General features: G+C 45.6%; 1 protein-coding gene across 4 annotated transcripts in view; it reads right to left on the minus strand.

Moving 5' to 3' along the window:
• LOC118383188 (FERM and PDZ domain-containing protein 1-like) overlaps positions 1–19,712 on the minus strand; it is a 39,248-nt gene that overhangs the window by 7,184 nt on the left and 12,352 nt on the right. For all 4 annotated transcript variants that reach the window (XM_052508836.1, XM_052508833.1, XM_052508834.1 and 1 more), the window contains 10 exons: positions 12,217–12,333; positions 10,486–10,655; positions 7,096–7,198; positions 6,755–6,800; positions 6,540–6,644; positions 5,635–5,730; positions 5,342–5,467; positions 2,308–2,433; positions 238–371; positions 1–44 (listed from right to left, as the gene is read on the minus strand). The exon at positions 1–44 is cut by the window's left edge and continues 83 nt beyond it. In XM_052508836.1, the coding sequence (XP_052364796.1) occupies positions 1–44; positions 238–371; positions 2,308–2,433; positions 5,342–5,467; positions 5,635–5,730; positions 6,540–6,644; positions 6,755–6,800; positions 7,096–7,198; positions 10,486–10,655; positions 12,217–12,329 (1,063 nt within the window). In that variant the 5' untranslated portion in view covers positions 12,330–12,333. The remainder of the gene's footprint in view (positions 45–237; positions 372–2,307; positions 2,434–5,341; positions 5,468–5,634; positions 5,731–6,539; positions 6,645–6,754; positions 6,801–7,095; positions 7,199–10,485; positions 10,656–12,216; positions 12,334–19,712) is intronic.

Below are 19,712 nucleotides of genomic sequence, written 5' to 3' on the forward strand. Positions count from 1 at the left end.
TGAGCAGAGTGGGAGATATGAAGCTGTCCAGACCAAACTCTTTCCTGTCACAATACACACAGAAGACAATATCAATGTGTGTGTGTGTGTGTGTGTGTGTGTGTGTGTGTGTGTGTGTGTGTGTGTGTGTGTGTGTGTGTGTGTGTGTGTGTGTGTGTGTGTGTGTGTGTGTGTGTGTGTGTGTGTGTGTGTGTGTGTGTGTGTGTGTGTGTGTGTGTGTGTGTGCGCGTGTCTCACGTGATGCTCCTGATAGAGGTCCGGGTGGAGCCTATACTGTTCAGTCTCTCGTGCATGTGCAGGGCAGCCAGACGCAGTGCAGTGTTACACTTCATCTCCACCGCAAACCTCTCCTGTAGAACGTCCCCGACGCTCTGACAACACACACACACACACACACACACACACACACACACACACACACACACACACACAGAGAGAGAGAGTGTTATACACACCCATATAACATTATATATACACACATAGCATGAAACACAAAAACACACAGGTAGAATGATACACACACAAGGTATGAAACACATTTTATTTCCTCTAAAATAAATCACACTGACACAGGTTTGGCTATAACCACTCCCTGCAAAGCCCCTCCGCTATATGTTTTATTTGACATTTTTGTCGGCCACGTGTTCGCGGTTGTCTGGGGAACGACCGCTGGCTTGTGGTAAACTCGTTCATATGTTCATATGGGCAGAATAATGTATATAATAAATACAAATGTGCTGCATCAGCTGCTTTTCTTTTAGATATAATAAATACAAATGTGCTGCATCAGCTGCTTTTCTTTTAGATGTCATACATACAAATGTCGTCCATAACTCCACTAATACACAAATTAGTGAATAAAAGTTATTTAAACCTAATTCATTTTCTTTCAATTTGCACCATTGAAACGAATGATCAATATAATAAAACCAGGCCTATGATATTTCCTTGATATGTCCTTCCGTCCCCTTATGTGCCATCAGCGGGACAAAATCCTGACGAGTCTACGAGACGGTGCGCTTTTAATTGCAGCACAGCAGCTTGATCAAATACTCATCTTGACATTTATGGGCTAAGCCGTGAATACAGTTTCCCAAAATGATACACAAATCCAAAATGGAATGCCTCTGAACGAAAGAGTCACCTAACTTGGCGGCGGCTCTTCAATAGACTATGGCGCAGGCTAATAGACCTACTTGTCGGATGCGCATTTGGTATCCAGCTGTTTAGTTCGGCCTCGTGATATTGTCGACCATCATCAGTTGATCCAGCAAATCATTTTCTGAATGACAAGATTTGTGACGTGGCAGGCGACGCCAAAAAAAAGCCGGTGCAGGAAAATAGTGTCTGGGAAGAATGTCCAGAATATGTTGATGACCTTTTCCTGGTGCCAGTGAAGTTGTGATCCACATTGGATCCAATCCAATACCCGAACATTTATGTTGATCATGTGCTACTGTCTGCTTGATTTACAACAGGGTCTGGAAGATTTAACAGAGAAAGCATCAATGTAATGAGTTGATGTTTTCATGTGTTTCTGTGCGTCGGATTGGACCGAGGTGGCCTACCGTGCGGAACGCCCAACAGTATTCTCCTTTCTATTGATCCGGACATTTAACGACAACAAATGAGGAGCCTAATGGGCTTCTAAACAAAATGATTTGGGTGAATTTCAATGGTAATGATGGTAAGAGCCCAGTAACAGATTAACTCCGATCCCTTTAATCATCGAGGCTATTGTTACTTGGTGTCTCTAAAACCACAACGTTTCCATTTCTATTGTCATTGTGACAAAAAGTGTTTCTTTTTTAAATAAATTCGCTAGCCAATGCTATAAAATATAGGCCTAATATTCTGCCCACATGAACAACTGTATTTTAGGCCATAGCATAAAGAACAGCTGCATTATTTAATAAAGAGAAGCAACTAGGCACCTTGTTTCACATTCTCTAATAAAAGCCTCGGAAACAGAATTAGGCTACAGCTCGCTTCACAGTTTCCCCGCCAAATGGGCCTACAAGGAAACTCAATTTATCTCGACGATGTTGAGAGCGGGGTACGTAAAGCAGCTGTCGTACCTTCCACAAAAAAAGTGTTTCTCTACAAAAAAGACACGCGAGCCCCTCCCTGAACCCTGATTCTCAGCGGAAGGTGACTACTCGAGTACGGTAAAACTCTGCTCACCTGTGTGCAAGTCAAACAGGGTCTCATGGCTATGAGTGCAGGTGAATAATTACAGACACTAAAGGCAGAATAATTACAGACACGAAAGATGGTAGTCTAGGCCTACAGCTAGATGTGGCTCACCTGCAGGAAGAGGTACTCGAAGGCGGTTGGGTCTTCCTGTAGCAGATCCAGGGGGTCTCTGGGAATGAAACAAACCCTGAACAGACACTTGTAGTCATGGCTGCTGTTCTCCTTCTTCTGCACCACCTGGAGAGACACACACATTACACAGGGTTATATTGAGATTACCAAACACACACACATTACACAGGGTTATATTGAGGTGACCAAACACACACACATTACACAGGGTTATATTGAGATTACCAAACACACACACATTACACAGGGTTATATTGAGGTGACCAAACACACACACATTACACAGGGTTATATTGAGGTGACCAAACACACACACATTACACAGGGTTATATTGAGATTACCAAACACACACACATTACACAGGGTTATATTGAGGTGACCAAACACACACACATTACACAGGGTTATATTGAGGTGACCAAACACACACACATTACACAGGGTTATATTGAGGTGACCAAACACACACACATTACACAGGGTTATATTGAGGTGACCAAACACACACACATTACACAGGGTTATATTGAAGTGACCAAACACACACACACATTACACAGGGTTATACTGAGGTGACCAAACACACACACACATTACACAGGGCTATACTGAGATGACCAAACACACACACATTACACAGGGTTATACTGAGATGACCAAACACACACACATTACACAGGGTTATACTGAGATGACCAAACACACACACATTACACAGGGTTATACTGAAGTGACCAAACACACACACATTACACAGGGTTATACTGAGGTGACTAAACACACACACATTACACAGGGTTATACTGAAGTGACCAAACACACACACATTACACAGGGTTATATTGAAGTGACCAAACACACACACATTACACAGGGTTATACTGAGGTGACTAAACACACACACATTACACAGGGTTATATTGAAGTGACCAAACACACACACACATTACACAGGGTTATACTGAGGTGACCAAACACACACACACATTACACAGGGTTATACTGAGATGACCAAACACACACACATTACACAGGGTTATACTGAGATGACCAAACACACACACACATTACACAGGGTTATACTGAGGTGACCAAACACACACACACATTACACAGGGTTATACTGAGATGACCAAACACACACACATTACACAGGGTTATACTGAGATGACCAAACACACACACATTACACAGGGTTATACTGAGATGACCAAACACACACACATTACACAGGGTTATACTGAAGTGACCAAACACACACACATTACACAGGGTTATACTGAGGTGACTAAACACACACACATTACACAGGGTTATACTGAGGTGACTAAACACACACACATTACACAGGGTTATATTGAAGTGACCAAACACACACGCATTACACAGGGTTATACTGAGGTGACTAAACACACACGCATTACACAGGGTTATACTGAGGTGAATAGTAGGGGCCTCCAACCTTTTCTATTATGAGAGCTACTTTTAAAAAACGAAACATGTCGTGAGCTACATATATTTTTTTGTAGCTTTCAAATAGGCACATTCTTCTCTACTCTACCCTGCAACTTTTCTCTGGGTCCTTGGTGTAAGAGATGCGTTTTCTGTCAATATACCTGGTAAAGTAACGGCAACTGCTCGGCCTCCGACCGCAAGGCACTACATAGGGTAGTGCGTACGGCCCAGTACATCACCGGGGCCAAGCTTCCTGCCATCCAGGACCTCTATACAAGGCGGGGTGTCAGAGGAAGGCCCTGAAAATTGTTAAAGACTCCAGCCACCCGAGTCATAGACAGTTCTCTCTGCTACCGCATGGCAAGCGGTACCGGAGCACCAAGTCTAGGTCCAAGAGGCTTCTAAACAGCTTCTACCCCCAAGGCATAAGACTCCTGAACATCTAATCAAATGGCTACCCAGACTATTTGCATTGCTGCCCCCCCATTTTACACTGCTGCTATTCTCAGTTATTATCTATGCGTAGTCACTTTAATAACTCTACCTACATGTAGGTAGAGTTATGCCACAACGCATCACCGGGGGCAAACTACCTGCCCTCCAGGACACCTGCACCACCCGATGTCACAGGAAGGCCATAAAGATCATCAAGGACAACAACCACCTGAGCCACTGCCTGTTCACCCCGCTATCATCCAGAAGGCGAGGTCAGTACAGGTGCATCAAAGCTGGGACCGAGAGACTGAAAAACAGCTTCTATCTCAAGGCCATCAGACTGTTAAACAGCCACCACTAACATTGAGGGGCTGCTGCCAACACACTGACTCAACTGCAGCCACTTTAATAATGGAAATGGATGTAAAAATGTATCACTAGCCACTTTAAACAATGCTACTTAATATAATGTTTACATACCCTACATTACTCATCTCATATGTATATACTGTACTCGATACCATCTACTGCATCTTGCCTATGCCGTTCTGTACCATCACTCATTCATATATCTTTATGTACATATTCTTTATCCCTTTACACTTGTGTGTATAAGGTAGTAGTTTTGGAATTGTTAGGTTAGATTACCTGTTGGTTATTACTGCATTGTCGGAACTAGAAGCACAAGCATTTCGCTACACTCGCATTAACATCTGCTAACCATGTGTATGTGACAAATAAATTTGATTTGATGTACATATTACCTCGACCCCCCACACACTCTTAAACACATTTAAGAGTGCCCCATAAAATTATATTTTCAGATGAATTTTGAAGGGGGACAAAACGAACATGTTTTGATTTTTGTGTGTAATTACCCTTTAATTTTGCATTTAGAAAGAGAGGAATGTGTCGGTCTGGCATGACAGTTTGCGAAGGAACACATAAAAAAAAATAGCTTGGCGAATGACTTGCCGCTCACAATCTACCTGTTGGAGACCTGTGATTTAGAGATTACTACTGTTTGACTGACTGCACTCGTAAAACACAGGGTGGATGTGTGGGTGAGATGTGTGTGTGATTGCATGTGTGCGGTTGCACGTGTGTCTGTGTTCTACTCACCTTGTGTATAAGCTCGTCCTCGTGCAGGAGCAGTAGCTTGGTGATGCTATACTGCAGTTCCAGCACCAGAGCAAAGTACTCAATGCAGCAGATGGACAACTTGTCCTTCAGAGTCAAAACGATGTCCTGCAAACAAAGCGACCCAGTTAGGTCTTAGTTTTGCTGTCTTCATGTTACTTGACAACTGGATACTGTGTGTCAGCGCTTGTGGGCAACTGGGGCATGCAGATGACACAGGTTTACACGCATGGGTGATATTTGTAGGTAACATACTCTAAATGTTATGTCCGTACCTTGATGGTGGTGGTGGCGTCGAACTTGAAGGCCTTGGTCTGTCCGTTCTCCAGGTAGACCTTCAGAACGTTGGGCAGGAACAGAAGAGAGTTTCCCTGCAGGAAGAAAACAAATTGAATATGAGAGAGAGAGAGAGAGAGAGAGAGAGAGAGAGAGAGAGAGAGAGAGAGAGAGAGAGAGAGAGGAGAGAGAGAGAGAGAGAGAGAGACAGAGAGACAGAGAGAGGGAGAGAGAGAGAGAGAGAGAGAGAGACAGAGAGACAGAGAGAGAGAGAGAGAGAGAGAGAGAGAGAGAGAGAGAGAGAGAGAGACAGGGAGACAGAGAGAGGGAGAGAGAGACAGGGAGACAGAGACAGGGAGACAGGGAGAGGGAGACAGACACAGAGAGAGGGAGACAGAGACAGAGAGAGAGAGAGAAAGGGGATACAGAGACAGATAGAGAGACAGACAGAGAGAGAGAGAGACAGAGGCAGAGAGAGGGAGGGAGAGAGAGGCAGAGAGAGAGAGAAAGGGAGACAGAGAGAGAGTGAGAGAGAGAGAGAGAGGGAGAGAGAGAGAGAGAGGCAGAGAGAGAGAGAGAAAGGGAGACATAGAGAGTGGGAGAGAGAGAGAGGGAGAGAGAGAGAGAGAGAGAGAGAGAGAGAGAGAGAGAGAGAGAGAGAGAGAGAGAGAGGCAGAGAGAGAGAGAGAGAGGCAGAGAGAGAGAGAGAGAGAGAGAGAGAGAGAGAGAGAGAGAGAGAGGGAGAGAGAGAGAGTGGGAGAGAGAGAGTGGGAGAGAGTGGGAGAGAGTGGGAGAGAGTGGGAGAGAGAGAGAGAGAGAGAAAGGGAGACAGAGAGAGACAGAGAGGGAGAGAGTGGGAGAGAGAGAGAGACAGAGAGAGAGAGAGCGTGTGTGAGGTCCTGACCTGAGTGTGACCGTTAACGACCACTTCCTCTGCGAAGCGCACTTTGATCGGGTTACTCCTCAGACGAGCCCTCTTCTCCGCCGACATGATGGACGACTTAGGACCCTTGACACACAGGAAGACGACGTTATGCCATCATTAACACACACACACATTCAAATACGCACAAGCGCACACACACACACAGACACACGCACACGCACACACACACTTACTGTCATGTGCCTTAAGATTGTCATTGTGACAGCGTCCTCTAAGTCCCTGAAGAAACACAGAGACAATATGTTTCTGTCCAGCAGTCATGTAGGCATTTTCACTACACTGACATTTGACCTGACACACTTGACCTGACACGCTTGACCTGACACGCTTGACCTGACACGCTTGACCTGACACGCTTGACCTGACACGCTCACATGCACATATGATAGTATGCTTTCAGAACTGAATACACTGGAAGGGAGTCACTAACTACACTACTATCTAGTTAGAATATAGAGACTGAGAAACAGAGGGAGAAAACAGAGTAAGGGACAGAAGAAACAAAGTTATTTACCTAGTGACGTCTTGCAGCTGTTCATAGTTGAGATCATCTGCCACCAGGTCATTGATCTGTAACACCTGGTCTCCAGGGTACAGTATGCCATCCGCTGGGCCACCTACACACACGGAAGAGAGTGTTTGTTATATAATTCAACACAGTCACATGTGCTTACAGTAGCTCCCCTGGGGGGGGTATCATTAATTCCAGCCTCTCTGCCAGTCTCTCTACCAGACTCTCTACAAGCCTCTCTACTAGCCTCTCTGCCAGACTCTCTACTAGCCTCTCTACTAGCCTCTCTACTAGCCTCTCTACTAGCCTCTCTACTAGCCTCTCTGCCAGTCCCTCTACCAGACTCTCTACTAGCCTCTCTACTAGCCTCTCTAGTAGCCTCTCTACTAGCCTCTCTGCCAGTCTCTCTACAAGCCTCTCTACTAGCCTCTCTACTAGCCTCTCTACTAGCCTCTCTACCAACCTCTCTGCCAGTCTCTCTACCAGACTCTCTACAAGCCTCTCTGCCAGTCTCTCTGCCAGCATCTCTGCCAGTCTCTCTACCAGACTATCTACAAGCCTCTCTGCCAGCATCTCTGCCAGCCTCTCTGCCAGTCTCTCTACCAGACTCTCTACCAGACTCTCTACCAGCCTCTCCACCAATCTCTACTAGCTTCTCTGCCAGCCTCTCTACTAGCCTATCTGCCATCTCTCTACTAGCTTCTCTGCCAATCTCTCTACTAGCCTCTCTGCCAGCCTCTCTACTAGCCTCTCTGCCAGTCTCTATACTAGCCTCTCTGCCAGCCTCTCTGCCAGCCTCTCTGCCAGCCTCTCTACCAGCCTCTCTGCCAGACTCTCTACAAGCCTCTCTGCCAGCCTCTCTGCCAGCCTCTCTGCCAGTCTCTCTGCCAGTCTCTCTACTAGCTTCTCTTCCAGACTCTCTGCCAGACACTCTGCCAGATTATATGCCAGTCTCTCTACTAGCCTCTCTGTCAGCCTCTCTACTAGTCTCTCTGTCGATCTCTCTGCTGGGCTCTCTGCCAGCCTCTCTGCCAGATTCTCAACAGTCCTCTCAATAGGCCTCTCAACAGTCCTCTCAACAGTCCTCTCAACAGGCCTCTCAACAGGCCTCTCAATAGGCCTCTCAATAGGCCTCTCAATAGGCCTCTCAATAGGCCTCTCTGCCTTCCTCTGCTTGCTTTGGTTGGTTATTTATAATCATTTGTCTTCAGGCCAGAGAACAGGGCTGAGGCACAGCAGTTTCTCTGCTGCCCCCTCCCTTTTGCTCTCTCTCTCCATACACACCCACACACACGCACACACACACACACACGCGCACACACACACACACACACACAACACACACATACCAAAGCCTGCCCAGCAAAGCACTGTCCCTGATCCCACTCTCCATACCACTGACAGCAATATGGCACCGTCGCACAAATACACACACACACACACTCACACACACACACACACTCACACTCAGTGTCTCACTCTCCCTCTTTCACAACGCCAGGTTTGCCAACCCTCTCCTGTGCTTTTGTGCCAGCGCTGTCAATATCCTGATCCCTACAATCGACTCGCAGGTTAGCGTTTTCCCTCATGAGTCTTGTTCTGGAGGCAGCTCTGCAGAGTGGTTACTAGCTTGCACAGCCACCAAGTCATACAATTGTATTTTAAACCTAACCCTAACCTTAATCCTAACCTTAACCACACTGCTAAACCTAAGAGACAATTTACCCGTGATCCGAAAATGTGGTGGGAGGCGCCTTATGGAGGGTGTGACGCAATTGCGGCGCCTCCGGAGGTACGCAGAGGCCAAATTGAGCTCCGTACTGCATCGTTGTGCGCCTCTCAAATATTGTAACAATGTGTGTGCGTGTGCTTCTCCACCTAAATGAAGGGTGAATGAGTGATCAGATCTAAGAAGGATGAGCAGGTGGCTCTATTGTGTGGCTTCTTTGGCACGGCGCCTGGCATTCTAAATCTGTCCTGTTGTGGGCGGGTCTACCGTGGCATGATGAAGCAGGTGGCCATACTTGAGGGAGAGCTCTCTCACTCACTCACTCACTCACTCACTCACTCACTCACTCTCTCTCAATTCAATTCAATTCAAGGGCTTTATTGGCATGGGAAAAATGTGTTAACATTGCCAAAGCAAGTGAGGTAGACAACATACAAAGTGAATATATAAAGTGAAAAACAACTAAAATTAACAGTAAACATTACACATACAGAAGTTTCAAAACAGTAAAGACATTACAAATGTCATATTATATATATATGTACAAATAGTTAAAGGACACAAGATAAAATGAATAAGCATAAATATGGGTTCTCTCTCTCTCTCTCTCTCTCTCTCTCTCTCTCTCTCTCTCTCTCTCTCTCTCTCTCTCTCTCTCTCTCTCTCTCTCTCTCTCTCTCTCTCTCTCTCTCTCTCTCTCTCTCTCTCTCTCTCTCTCTCTCTCTCTCTCTCTCTCTCTCTCTCATTTGATTTATTTCCTTTCTACTCAGCCTTTATTTATCCAGGTTAGTCTCATTGAGATCAAATCTATTTTTCAAATCAAATATTTTTTCCTTGGACCTGGTCCAACCAAGACAGGAGCAGCAGGGGGGTGGACACTGTTTCAGACAAACAGACATAACAACTTACAGACATAGACACGCCGTAAAAAAAACTCATTGGGACGTAGAGACACGTTTAATTTACAGAAACAACGTCATAGATAAAATAAATCACTGATATGTACCACCGCATCATGTCCTAGTACAAACAAACACACACTGTCATGGAATAGGTTTAGACAACACATTACAGTTCACGATAACTACCACACCCACACTCAGCCTCTCTGCCAGTCTCTCTACTAGCCTCTCTGCCAGCCTCTCTACTAGCCTCTCTGCCAGCCTCTCTACTAGTCTCTCTGCCAGCCTCTCTACTAGTCTCTCTGCCAGCCTCTCTCCTAGCCTATCTGCCTGTGTTGTGCTGCCAAGCCTTGATATGGGCAGGTGCTGCCAATTAAGGGGTTGGTCAGTCAGTGTCCCAGCTTGCAAAGCCGTGAAGCTGCTTGTTTGTTTGGTGGCCACGAGGCCTTTCGTTTGTTGTCGAGTCTTTAATTTGGGCATGCCTTTGGTATTTCTCCTTTTTGTACATATTGGTTTTCGTCACCATCTGAACAAATGATAATCCTCTTGCGCTGGCCAACCAAGAGGAGTCAAGGCCCTTGACCTAGGTAAGGCAGGTGTCTCCTGGGTACATGCACTCAACCCCTGGTCACATACGCTTCCTTCTCACATTAATGGACACGATCATTCCAGTTACAGAACCATTAGGCAAACCTAGAACCCCTAGACTTAGTGAGTACAGAGTAGGCTATCTAGTCAACAACAACAACACACACAGCGTACCTGTAGCCACGTCCCTGACCAGCAGGGGGTGCTGTTTGGAGAGGGTGAACCCATGACCTCTGGAGTCCAACACCGGGTCTCTGACGATCTGAACCGTTAGCCTCACCGGGAAGTTCTGACTGGACACGCTGGCTGACCGGTTGGACCTCCCATCGCCAAGGATCCGCTCTCTGAGAGGTCAAACAGGGTTTAAACAGGGGTTAGAGGTCAGGGGTTATTGAGAGTGGCAGAGCAGCTGGTGTGAGACTATGTGAGTTAAGTCTTTGTGTTAAACATGAAATTAGACTCGCTACAAAGTGGCTAGTCATCCCTCTCCTTCTCGCTTCTACATATTTCATGTAAATATATATAGATGCACTGAACAAAAAATATAAATGCAACCTGTAAAGTGTTGGTCCCATGTTTCATGAGCTGAAATTTAAACATCTCAGAAATGTTCCATATGCACAGAAAACATATTTCTCTCAAGTTTTCGTTCACAAATTTGTTTACATTCCTGTTAGCGAGCATTTCTCCTTTGCCGAGATAATCCATCCACCTGACAGGTATGGCATATCACAAAGCTGATTAAACAGCATGATCATTACACTGGTGCACTTTGTGCTGGGGGCAATAGAAGGTCACTCTAAAATGTGCAGTTTTGTCACTAAGCACAATGTCACAGATATCTCAAGTCTTGAGGGAGTGTACAATTGGCATGCTGACTGCAGGATTGTCCACCAGAGCTGTTTTAGAGAATTTGGCAGTACGTCCAACCGGCCTCACAACCATAGACCACGTGTAACCAAGCCAGCCCAGGACCTCCACATTCGGCTTCTTCACCTGCGGGATCATCTGAGACCAGCCAACCGGACAGCTGATGAAACTGTGGGTTTGCAAAACCGAAGAAATTCTGCACAAACTGTCAGAAACGGTCTCAGGGAAGCAAGTCGGCGAGCTTGTCGTCCTCACCAGGGTCTTAACCAGACTGCAGTTCGGCGTCGTAACCGGCTTCAGTGGGTAAATGCTCACCTTTGATGGCCACTGGCACGCTGGAGAAATGTGCTCTTCACGGATGAATCCCAGTTTCAATTGTACCAGGCTGATGGCAGACAAATGTGTACGGCATCGAGTGGGCGAGCGGTTAGCTGAAGTCAGCGTTATGAACAGAGTGACTCATGGTGACGGTGGGGTTATGGTATGGGCAGGCATAAGCTACGGACAACGAGCACAATTGCATTTTATCGATGGCAATTTGAATGCACAGAGATACCGTGACAAGATTCTGAGGCCCTTTGTCATCCCATTCCTCTGCTGCCATCACCTCATGTTTCAGCATGATAATGCACAACCCCATGTCGTAAGGATCTGAAAATGTCCCAGTTCTTCCGTGGCCTGCATGCTCACCAGAGATGTCACCCATTAAGCATGTTTGGGATGCTCTGGATCGACGTGTAGGACAGCGTGTTCCAGTTCCCGCCAATGTCCAGCAAGTTTGCACAGCCAGTGAAGAGGAGTGGGACAACATTCCACTGACCACAATCAACAGCCTGATCAACTCTGATCCACACCCCTACCCTTTTTTAAGGTATCTGTGACCAACAGATGCAAATCTGGTGAAATCCATAGATTAGGGCCTAATGAATGTATTTCAATTGACCGATTTCCTTATATGAACTGTAACTCAGTCAAATCTTTGACATTGTTTGGTCAGTGTATATGTGTGTGTGCATGTGTTTGTTGATACTGTACCTGCTGAGTGATTCTCGGGTGCGTCTGATCAACGTGCCCACCACCTGCTGCACCCGGCTGGCCCTACGGCTACGAGACGGAGACCGGCTCCTACTCCTCTCCTTCTCCTCCATTTAACTACACACAGAGATGAGAGATGAGAGAGAGAGAGAGAGAGAGAGACTGATAAGGGAAACAGAAGGCATCAAATGCAAGGAGAAAAAGAAAGAGAGAGCTTTTTAGTGTGATGCTGTGTTGGACATTCCACTTGGTACCACAATTATGTGCCAGATCTGCATATTGATTTCATCATGTTTATATTGCAGAGGTTGTCACTTGCCCTGGATACCACGAATAATCAGATATATGAACAAGGTAGAGGGAGGAGGGCGTCAGAAGGGTATTCAACTCTGCATGAACAAGACGAAACACGTCACACTCAACAAGATGTGACACACGGGACCACCAGGCTTATAGGATTATATAGGACATGCTAAAATGCTGGCAGTGCCACTTTAAGAAGGAACACACACACACACAGAAACGCTGCTTGCCTCTGTATGTATCACTATTGACAACTTTGCAGTAGTGCACTTTCTGTTCAGCCTGCCCTTTATGCGGGGACGTGAGAGGGCTGGGAACAAGGGATGAAGGTATAGAAAGGAGGAGGAGGAGGAGGAGGGAGAGAGGTCCTTGTGTTTTAATCAAATCCCAGATGAATGTGGTCAGCATTCGTTCAGTCCGACCACAACTCATTGCCAACAACACCGCTCGACACTGTTTCCTCCCCAACAGCCAATCAATAGCCCTCCTCACCTTGCGCGTATTCCTCCTCTGATAATTCACTGACATGTTTTATTTGATGTCTCTGATGTTAAAGGTCCAATGCAGCTGTTTTTATCTCAATATCAAATCATTTTCTTGGGTAACAATTAAATCACTGTGATCGTCTTCAATTAAAATGGTCAAAACGACACAAAAATAGCTTCTTAGCAAAGAGCAATTTCTCAAGCAAGAGCTTTGCTAGGACTGTCTGGGAGTGGTCTGAGTAAGCAGGGGGAAACTGAAAGCTAGCCGTTATTGGCAGAGCGGTTTGTAACTTTCTCTCTTGTTGGTCTATTAACCAATTTATTGCCTGGTGATGTCACCAAGTAGGCCAAAACTCCATCCCACCAAAATAACAGGCCGAAATGTCAGGCAGTATTTCACAGTGTAACTCCAACCTCATAGTGTGGAAATATATATACAATACAAGAAAATCACATCTTTGACTGCACTGGGTAATTACAACTTAATAGAGGATCCAAACTTGTGTTAGTCGTGTAGATACAGTCGGGACAGTCTGGGTTCGGTATGATGCTAAAACTGGACATAGACCGGCAAAGTCTGGGTAAAGTGAATTTCAATTGCATAATCTGTTCAATAAAATCAATCTATTGTTAATTTGTTGACATCCGTGTTGTATTGTCTGTCTCTAATGTTCGCATTCAATAAAGATCTAGCTTGACCATCACCACTGTAATTAATAGATCATACTGTGAGGTGAATGAACTATGAACCCTCATAGGCTGAGTTAGAGAGTGAATGAACTTCCTGTATGTAACCCTGCTGCTGCAGGCTGAGTTAGAGAGAGAGAGAGAGAGAGAGAGAGAGAGAGAGAGAGAGAGAGAGAGAGAGAGAGAGAGAGAGAGAGAGAGAGAGAGAGAGAGAGAGAGAGAGAGAGAGAGAGAGAGAGAGAGAGAGAGAGAGAGAGAGCTGAAGCTAATCACTTCCACAAAAACACGGTAGACTTTCCTCAAGCTCAGAGTGAAACCGTTGTTTAACGCGGTCTGACTGTCTGTTTCAAAAACCTCCGTCCGGTCTGCTCGTTCTGCTTCAGTAACTCAAGCACCTGAGTGCTATTAGTCCGGTTCAGTCTGAGTGTCTGTGCTTCAGCCAACCTCCTTGTCTTGTCACGCGTGCCCTGCCATGCAATGGCCATGGAGCTGACTGAAGAGGAAGAAAGTAACTGCCAACTTCAGGCTCATGTTCTGTCATGACGTTGCCCTCTTTGGGTACAGCGAGCACTATTCTCCCTCCCTCTGCACCATCACCCTCTCTCTCTGTCTCTCCTACAGGCTGGTGCACCTCAGGTCGTGAATTCCTGGAGGAGAATCCTGCCTCATGGCCAGACAGTATATAGAGAGTGAGTTTTCGTAGAGAGAAACAAAGGAATTTCTTCCACCTCACAGAACTGGAGGTCCGAACAATATTTATGTTCTGGAGAATGTATAAAAGATCGGTGAAGAATCCAGCTACAAACTGGTCCGTTTGGTACAATTTTGTGAAACTCATGAGAGACAATACGGCCACATTAACATAACTCTGTTTATACAATAGTCTCAGTTATGAGGCTTACATCTAATTGTTGTATAAAATTAATGAGTAAAGATGATACTATTTGTGAAATGACGCGATGCTATTAGATGATAATGTGAGAGAATTGTATTTCTGTTTAAAGCTTCACTAAGTCATTGGCACGCCCCCAGGGGCACAGACAGGACCTGGCGTCATGAGACAGCCCTTTTCAATGTTCCGAATAAAACCCCCACCTGGGTTTTCTATCACTAGACCAGCTTACCTCGATAACAAGAGGGCCAAGGTTTGAGACCAGACCAGTACCTCTATCAAAGAGGGAAATAAGGGTTTGAGTAGATTGCTGAATCTTTTAACCATCCCACGTGGTTAAACTTTTAGACTATCGATACCGACAGAATAAGAACAAGTCTTTGATATTAATTACTAGTCTGCAGCTAGGAATTCGGTATCATTGAATGAGAAGACCGACAACCACCGAAACTATTCTATAACGACATGAATGAATGTCACTCTGAACTATCCATTCTAACCACCTCAGAGAGAGAGGGTGGACAAACTCTCCAACAGAAACAAACTTTTCAACAGAGATCCCGACGACACACTGAGGGTAAATATATATATTGATTGCAATTATTCCCGAATGAGCAAATTAGCATTTCAATTGTTATAATTATCAACTTTGTAGTGTCTCATCTCAGTTGACCCCCACTTCCCTTCTTGTCCCCCAAGCCGCGATACCAGTTTATCCCACTAGGGAAACTCTGTTATCATTTCCTTGTAACTATCTACCATTTGTTTATGCATTTCTGTGAATGACTGAGTTAGTAAATAAATTATTTAAGACAATTGATGTAATGATGACTCATAGTGAAGACTGGGTTCGTGCAGATAACCAACAATTTACGACGTTTGGAATGAGACTAACGTGAGGTAAAGAATAATTAATTAATTCGAAGACTAATTGATCAGATATTAAAATATCTGAAAGTTATATTAGGAAAATTATAACTTTGTAATCTGAATATTTTCCTTGGTGCCCCGGCTTCCTAGTTAATTACAATTACATGATTAATCAGTTTAATCGCGTAACAATAATTACAGAGTTATTTGATAAATAAGTCTTCCATTTTAATGATGCCAAAGACAAGACAGTTCTATCAATCAGAGGGATTAGCTGGTGAAATCAGACTTAATGTTCACTGGCTCAGGTTCTGAATGATGCGCAGCAGACCGTTTGCATTTCTCTCGCTGATCAATCGGGGGAAGGAGGACTAATTCAACAAAGATATTTTCTACAGAAACTGTAGAGTGAGACGACTTGTTCAGTCCTTCGCTACAGTACACTGAAAGTGCTGACAGCTAGACTAGACCCGTGAAAAATGTAAGGTGAATGCTCTCACACGCTATGCCAGGCCGCTAACATCCTACCAATCGGAATGAATGGGCGTAGGCGCTAAGCGAAGGCTAGTCCTGTCTGCTAACGTCATCCCCATTGAAGTGAAGGCTCTTAGGTGCTACAGCTAAGGCTAGCCCTCTGGCTTTGCCCTCATTGAAGCCAATGCTGTGGGTCTATAAGAGGATCCTGTCCTCTTTCGGGAGAGGACCTGGACAGGGTGTAACTTTGGCACCCCGTTGACTCGGATTGATCCAGACTGATGTGGATGAGGGGTGACTCGCTTTTGACAGCTGGGCCTGAAAGACCGGCTACTTCTGAGACACACATTATCGAAACCTGTTCGATCAATCTGAGATGGACACTGTGCTGATCAGGTGTGTGTGCGGACGTGTTTAACTATTCTTGTGGGGACCAGAAGTCCCCACAATAATAGTAAACAAAAAATGTTTGACCAACTGGGGACATTTTGTTAGTCCCCACAAGGGCAAATGCTATATCTAGGGGGCTTAGGGTTAAGGTTAGAATTAGTGTTAGGATTAGAGTTAAAGTTAGGGAAAATTGTGTCTCATGAGAGACGTCCTTCTCTCTCATGTTTCTGAGCAGAGTGGGAGAGATGAAGCTGTCCAGACCAAACTCTTTCTTGTAGCAAATATACACAGGAGACAATATCAATGTGTGTGTGCACTTACAGATGGATCTGTTAGTATGTGTGTGTATCCATGCTGCAGTGTTGACTCAGGTGAAACCTGTCCCTCTCCCCTTTTTTCTCTCTCTCTCTCTCTCTCTCTCTCTCTCTCTCTCTCTCTCTCTCTCTCTCTCTCTCTCTCTCTCTCTCTCTCTCTCTCTCTCTCTCTCTCTCTCTCTCTCTCTCTCTCTCTCTCTCTCTCTCCCTCTCCCTCTCCCTCTCCCTCTCCCTCTCCTCCCTCCCTCCCCTCCCTCCCTCCCTCCCTCGTCAGGAAGTCATCCCGTCAGTTGAGGATGCCTGGTCATTCTTTAAAAGTAACTTCCTCACCATTTTAGATAAGCATGCTCCGTTCAAAAAATGCAGAACCAAGAACAGATACAGCCCTTGGTTCACTCCAGACCTGACTGCCCTCGACCAGCACAAAAACATCCTGTGGCGGACTGCAATAGCATCGAATAGCCCCCGTGATATGCAACTGTTCAGGGAAGTCAGGAACCAATACACGCAGTCAGTCAGGAAAGCTAAGGCCAGCTTCTTCAGGCAGAAGTTTGCATCCTGTAGCTCCAACTCCAAAAAGTTCTGGGACACTGTGAAGTCTATGGAGAACAAGAGCACCTCCTCCCAGCTGCCCACTGCACTGAGGCTAGGAAACACGGTCTCCACCGATAAATCCATGATTATCGAAAACTTCAATAAGCACTTCTCAACGGCTGGCCATGCCTTCCGCCTGGCTACTCCAACCTCGGCCAACAGCTCCGCCCCCCCGTAGTTCCTCACCCAAGCCTCTCCAGGTTCTCCTTTACCCAGATCCAGATAGCAGATGTTCTGAAAGAGCTGCAAAACCTGGACCCGTACAAATCAGCTGGGCTTGACAATCTGGACCCGCTATTTCTGAAACTATCTGCCGCCATTGTCGCAACCCCTATTACCAGCCTGTTCAACCTCTCTTTCATATCGTCTGAGATCCCCAAGGATTGGAAAGCTGCCGCAGTCATCCCCCTCTTCAAAGGGGGAGACACCCTGGACCCAAACTGCTATAGACCTATATCCATCCTGCCCTGCCTATCTAAGGTCTTCGAAAGCCAAGTCAACAAACAGGTCACTGACCATCTCGAATCCCACCGTACCTTCTCCGCTGTGCAATCTGGTTTCCGAGCCGGTCACGGGTGCACCTCAGCCACACTCAAGGTACTAAATGATATCATAACCGCCATCGATAAAAGACAGTACTGTGCAGCCGTCTTCATCGACCTCGCCAAGGCTTTCGACTCTGTCAATCACCAAATTCTTATCGGCAGACTCAACAGCCTCGGTTTTTCGGATGACTGCCTTGCCTGGTTCACCAATTACTTTGCAGACAGAGTTCAGTGTGTCAAATCAGAGGGCATGCTGTCCGGTCCTCTGGCAGTCTCTATGGGGGTGCCACAGGGTTCAATTCTCGGGCCGACTCTTTTCTCTGTATATATCAATGATGTTGCTCTTGCTGCGGGCGATTCCCTGATCCACCTCTATGCAGACGACACCATTCTATATACTTTCGGCCCGTCATTGGACACTGTGCTATCCAACCTCCAAACGAGCTTCAATGCCATACAGCACTCCTTCCGTGGCCTCCAACTGCTCTTAAACGCGAGTAAAACCAAATGCATGCTTTTCAACCGATCGCTGCCTGCACCCGCATGCCCGACTAGCATCACCACCCTGGATGGTTCCAACCTTGAATATGTGGACATCTATAAGTACCTAGGTGTCTGGCTAGACTGCAAACTCTCCTTCCAGACTCACATCAAACATCTCCAATCAAAAATCAAATCCAGAGTCGGCTTTCTATTCCGCAACAAAGCCTCCTTCACTCACGCTGCCAAGCTTACCCTAGTAAAACTGACTATCCTACCGATCCTCGACTTCGGCGATGTCATCTACAAAATGGCTTCCAACACTCTACTCAGCAAACTGGATGCAGTCTACCACAGTGCCATCCGTTTTGTCACTAAAGCACCTTATACCACCCACCACTGCGACTTGTATGCTCTAGTCGGCTGGCCCTCACTACATATTCGTCGCCAGACCCACTGGCTCCAGGTCATCTACAAGTCCATGCTAGGTAAAGCTCCGCCTTATCTCAGTTCACTGGTCACGATGGCAACACCCATCCGTAGCACGCGCTCCAGCAGGTGTATCTCACTGATCATCCCTAAAGCCAACACCTCATTTGGCCGCCTTTCGTTCCAGTACTCTGCTGCCTGTGACTGGAACGAATTGCAAAAATCGCTGAAGTTGGAGACTTTTATCTCCCTCTCCAACTTCAAACATCAGCTATCCGAGCAGCTAACCGATCGCTGCAGCTGTACATAGTCTATAGGTAAATAGCTCACCCTTTTTCACCTACCTCATTCCCATACTGTTTTTATACTGTTTTTATTTATTTACTTTTCTGCTCTTTTGCACACCAATATCTCTACCTGTACATGCCCATCTGATCATTTATCACTCCAGTGTTAATCTGCAAAATTGTATTATTCGCCTACCTCCTCATGCCTTTTGCACACATTGTATATAGACTGCCCATTTTTTTCTACTGTGTTATTGACTTGCTAATTGTTTACTCCATGTGTAACTCTGTGTTGTCTGTTCACACTGCTATGCTTTATCTTGGCCAGGTCGCAGTTGCAAATGAGAACTTGTTCTCAACTAGCCTACCTGGTTAAATAAAGGTGAAATAAAAATAAAAAAAAAAAAATCTTGGGTGATAGTTTCTCTTTGCTGCTGCAGACACCATCCATAAATACATGATCACCCGGATCACTGGAGGAGTGTGTTCACTGCTGACCCAACTCTCTTAGCAGACTGCCTTTTTTTAACCTATGTTGGCTATACAATACAGCATGAATTTTCAGACTTTTTGGCAAAATAACACAATGAACTTTTGTATCTCATTACTCACTCCTTAAACTCTCTCAAATAATCCAACAGCGATCGGCAAATAGGAGCATATAGATTGTTATGCTAATGTTAATATATTAAAATATACTGAAGTCGTTAAGGAGAGAGATGAAGAAGCCACCTCAAAGTATTGAA

Source organism: Oncorhynchus keta, chromosome 4, assembly GCF_023373465.1.
Source record: "Oncorhynchus keta strain PuntledgeMale-10-30-2019 chromosome 4, Oket_V2, whole genome shotgun sequence".
Lineage (NCBI taxonomy): Eukaryota > Metazoa > Chordata > Actinopteri > Salmoniformes > Salmonidae > Oncorhynchus > Oncorhynchus keta.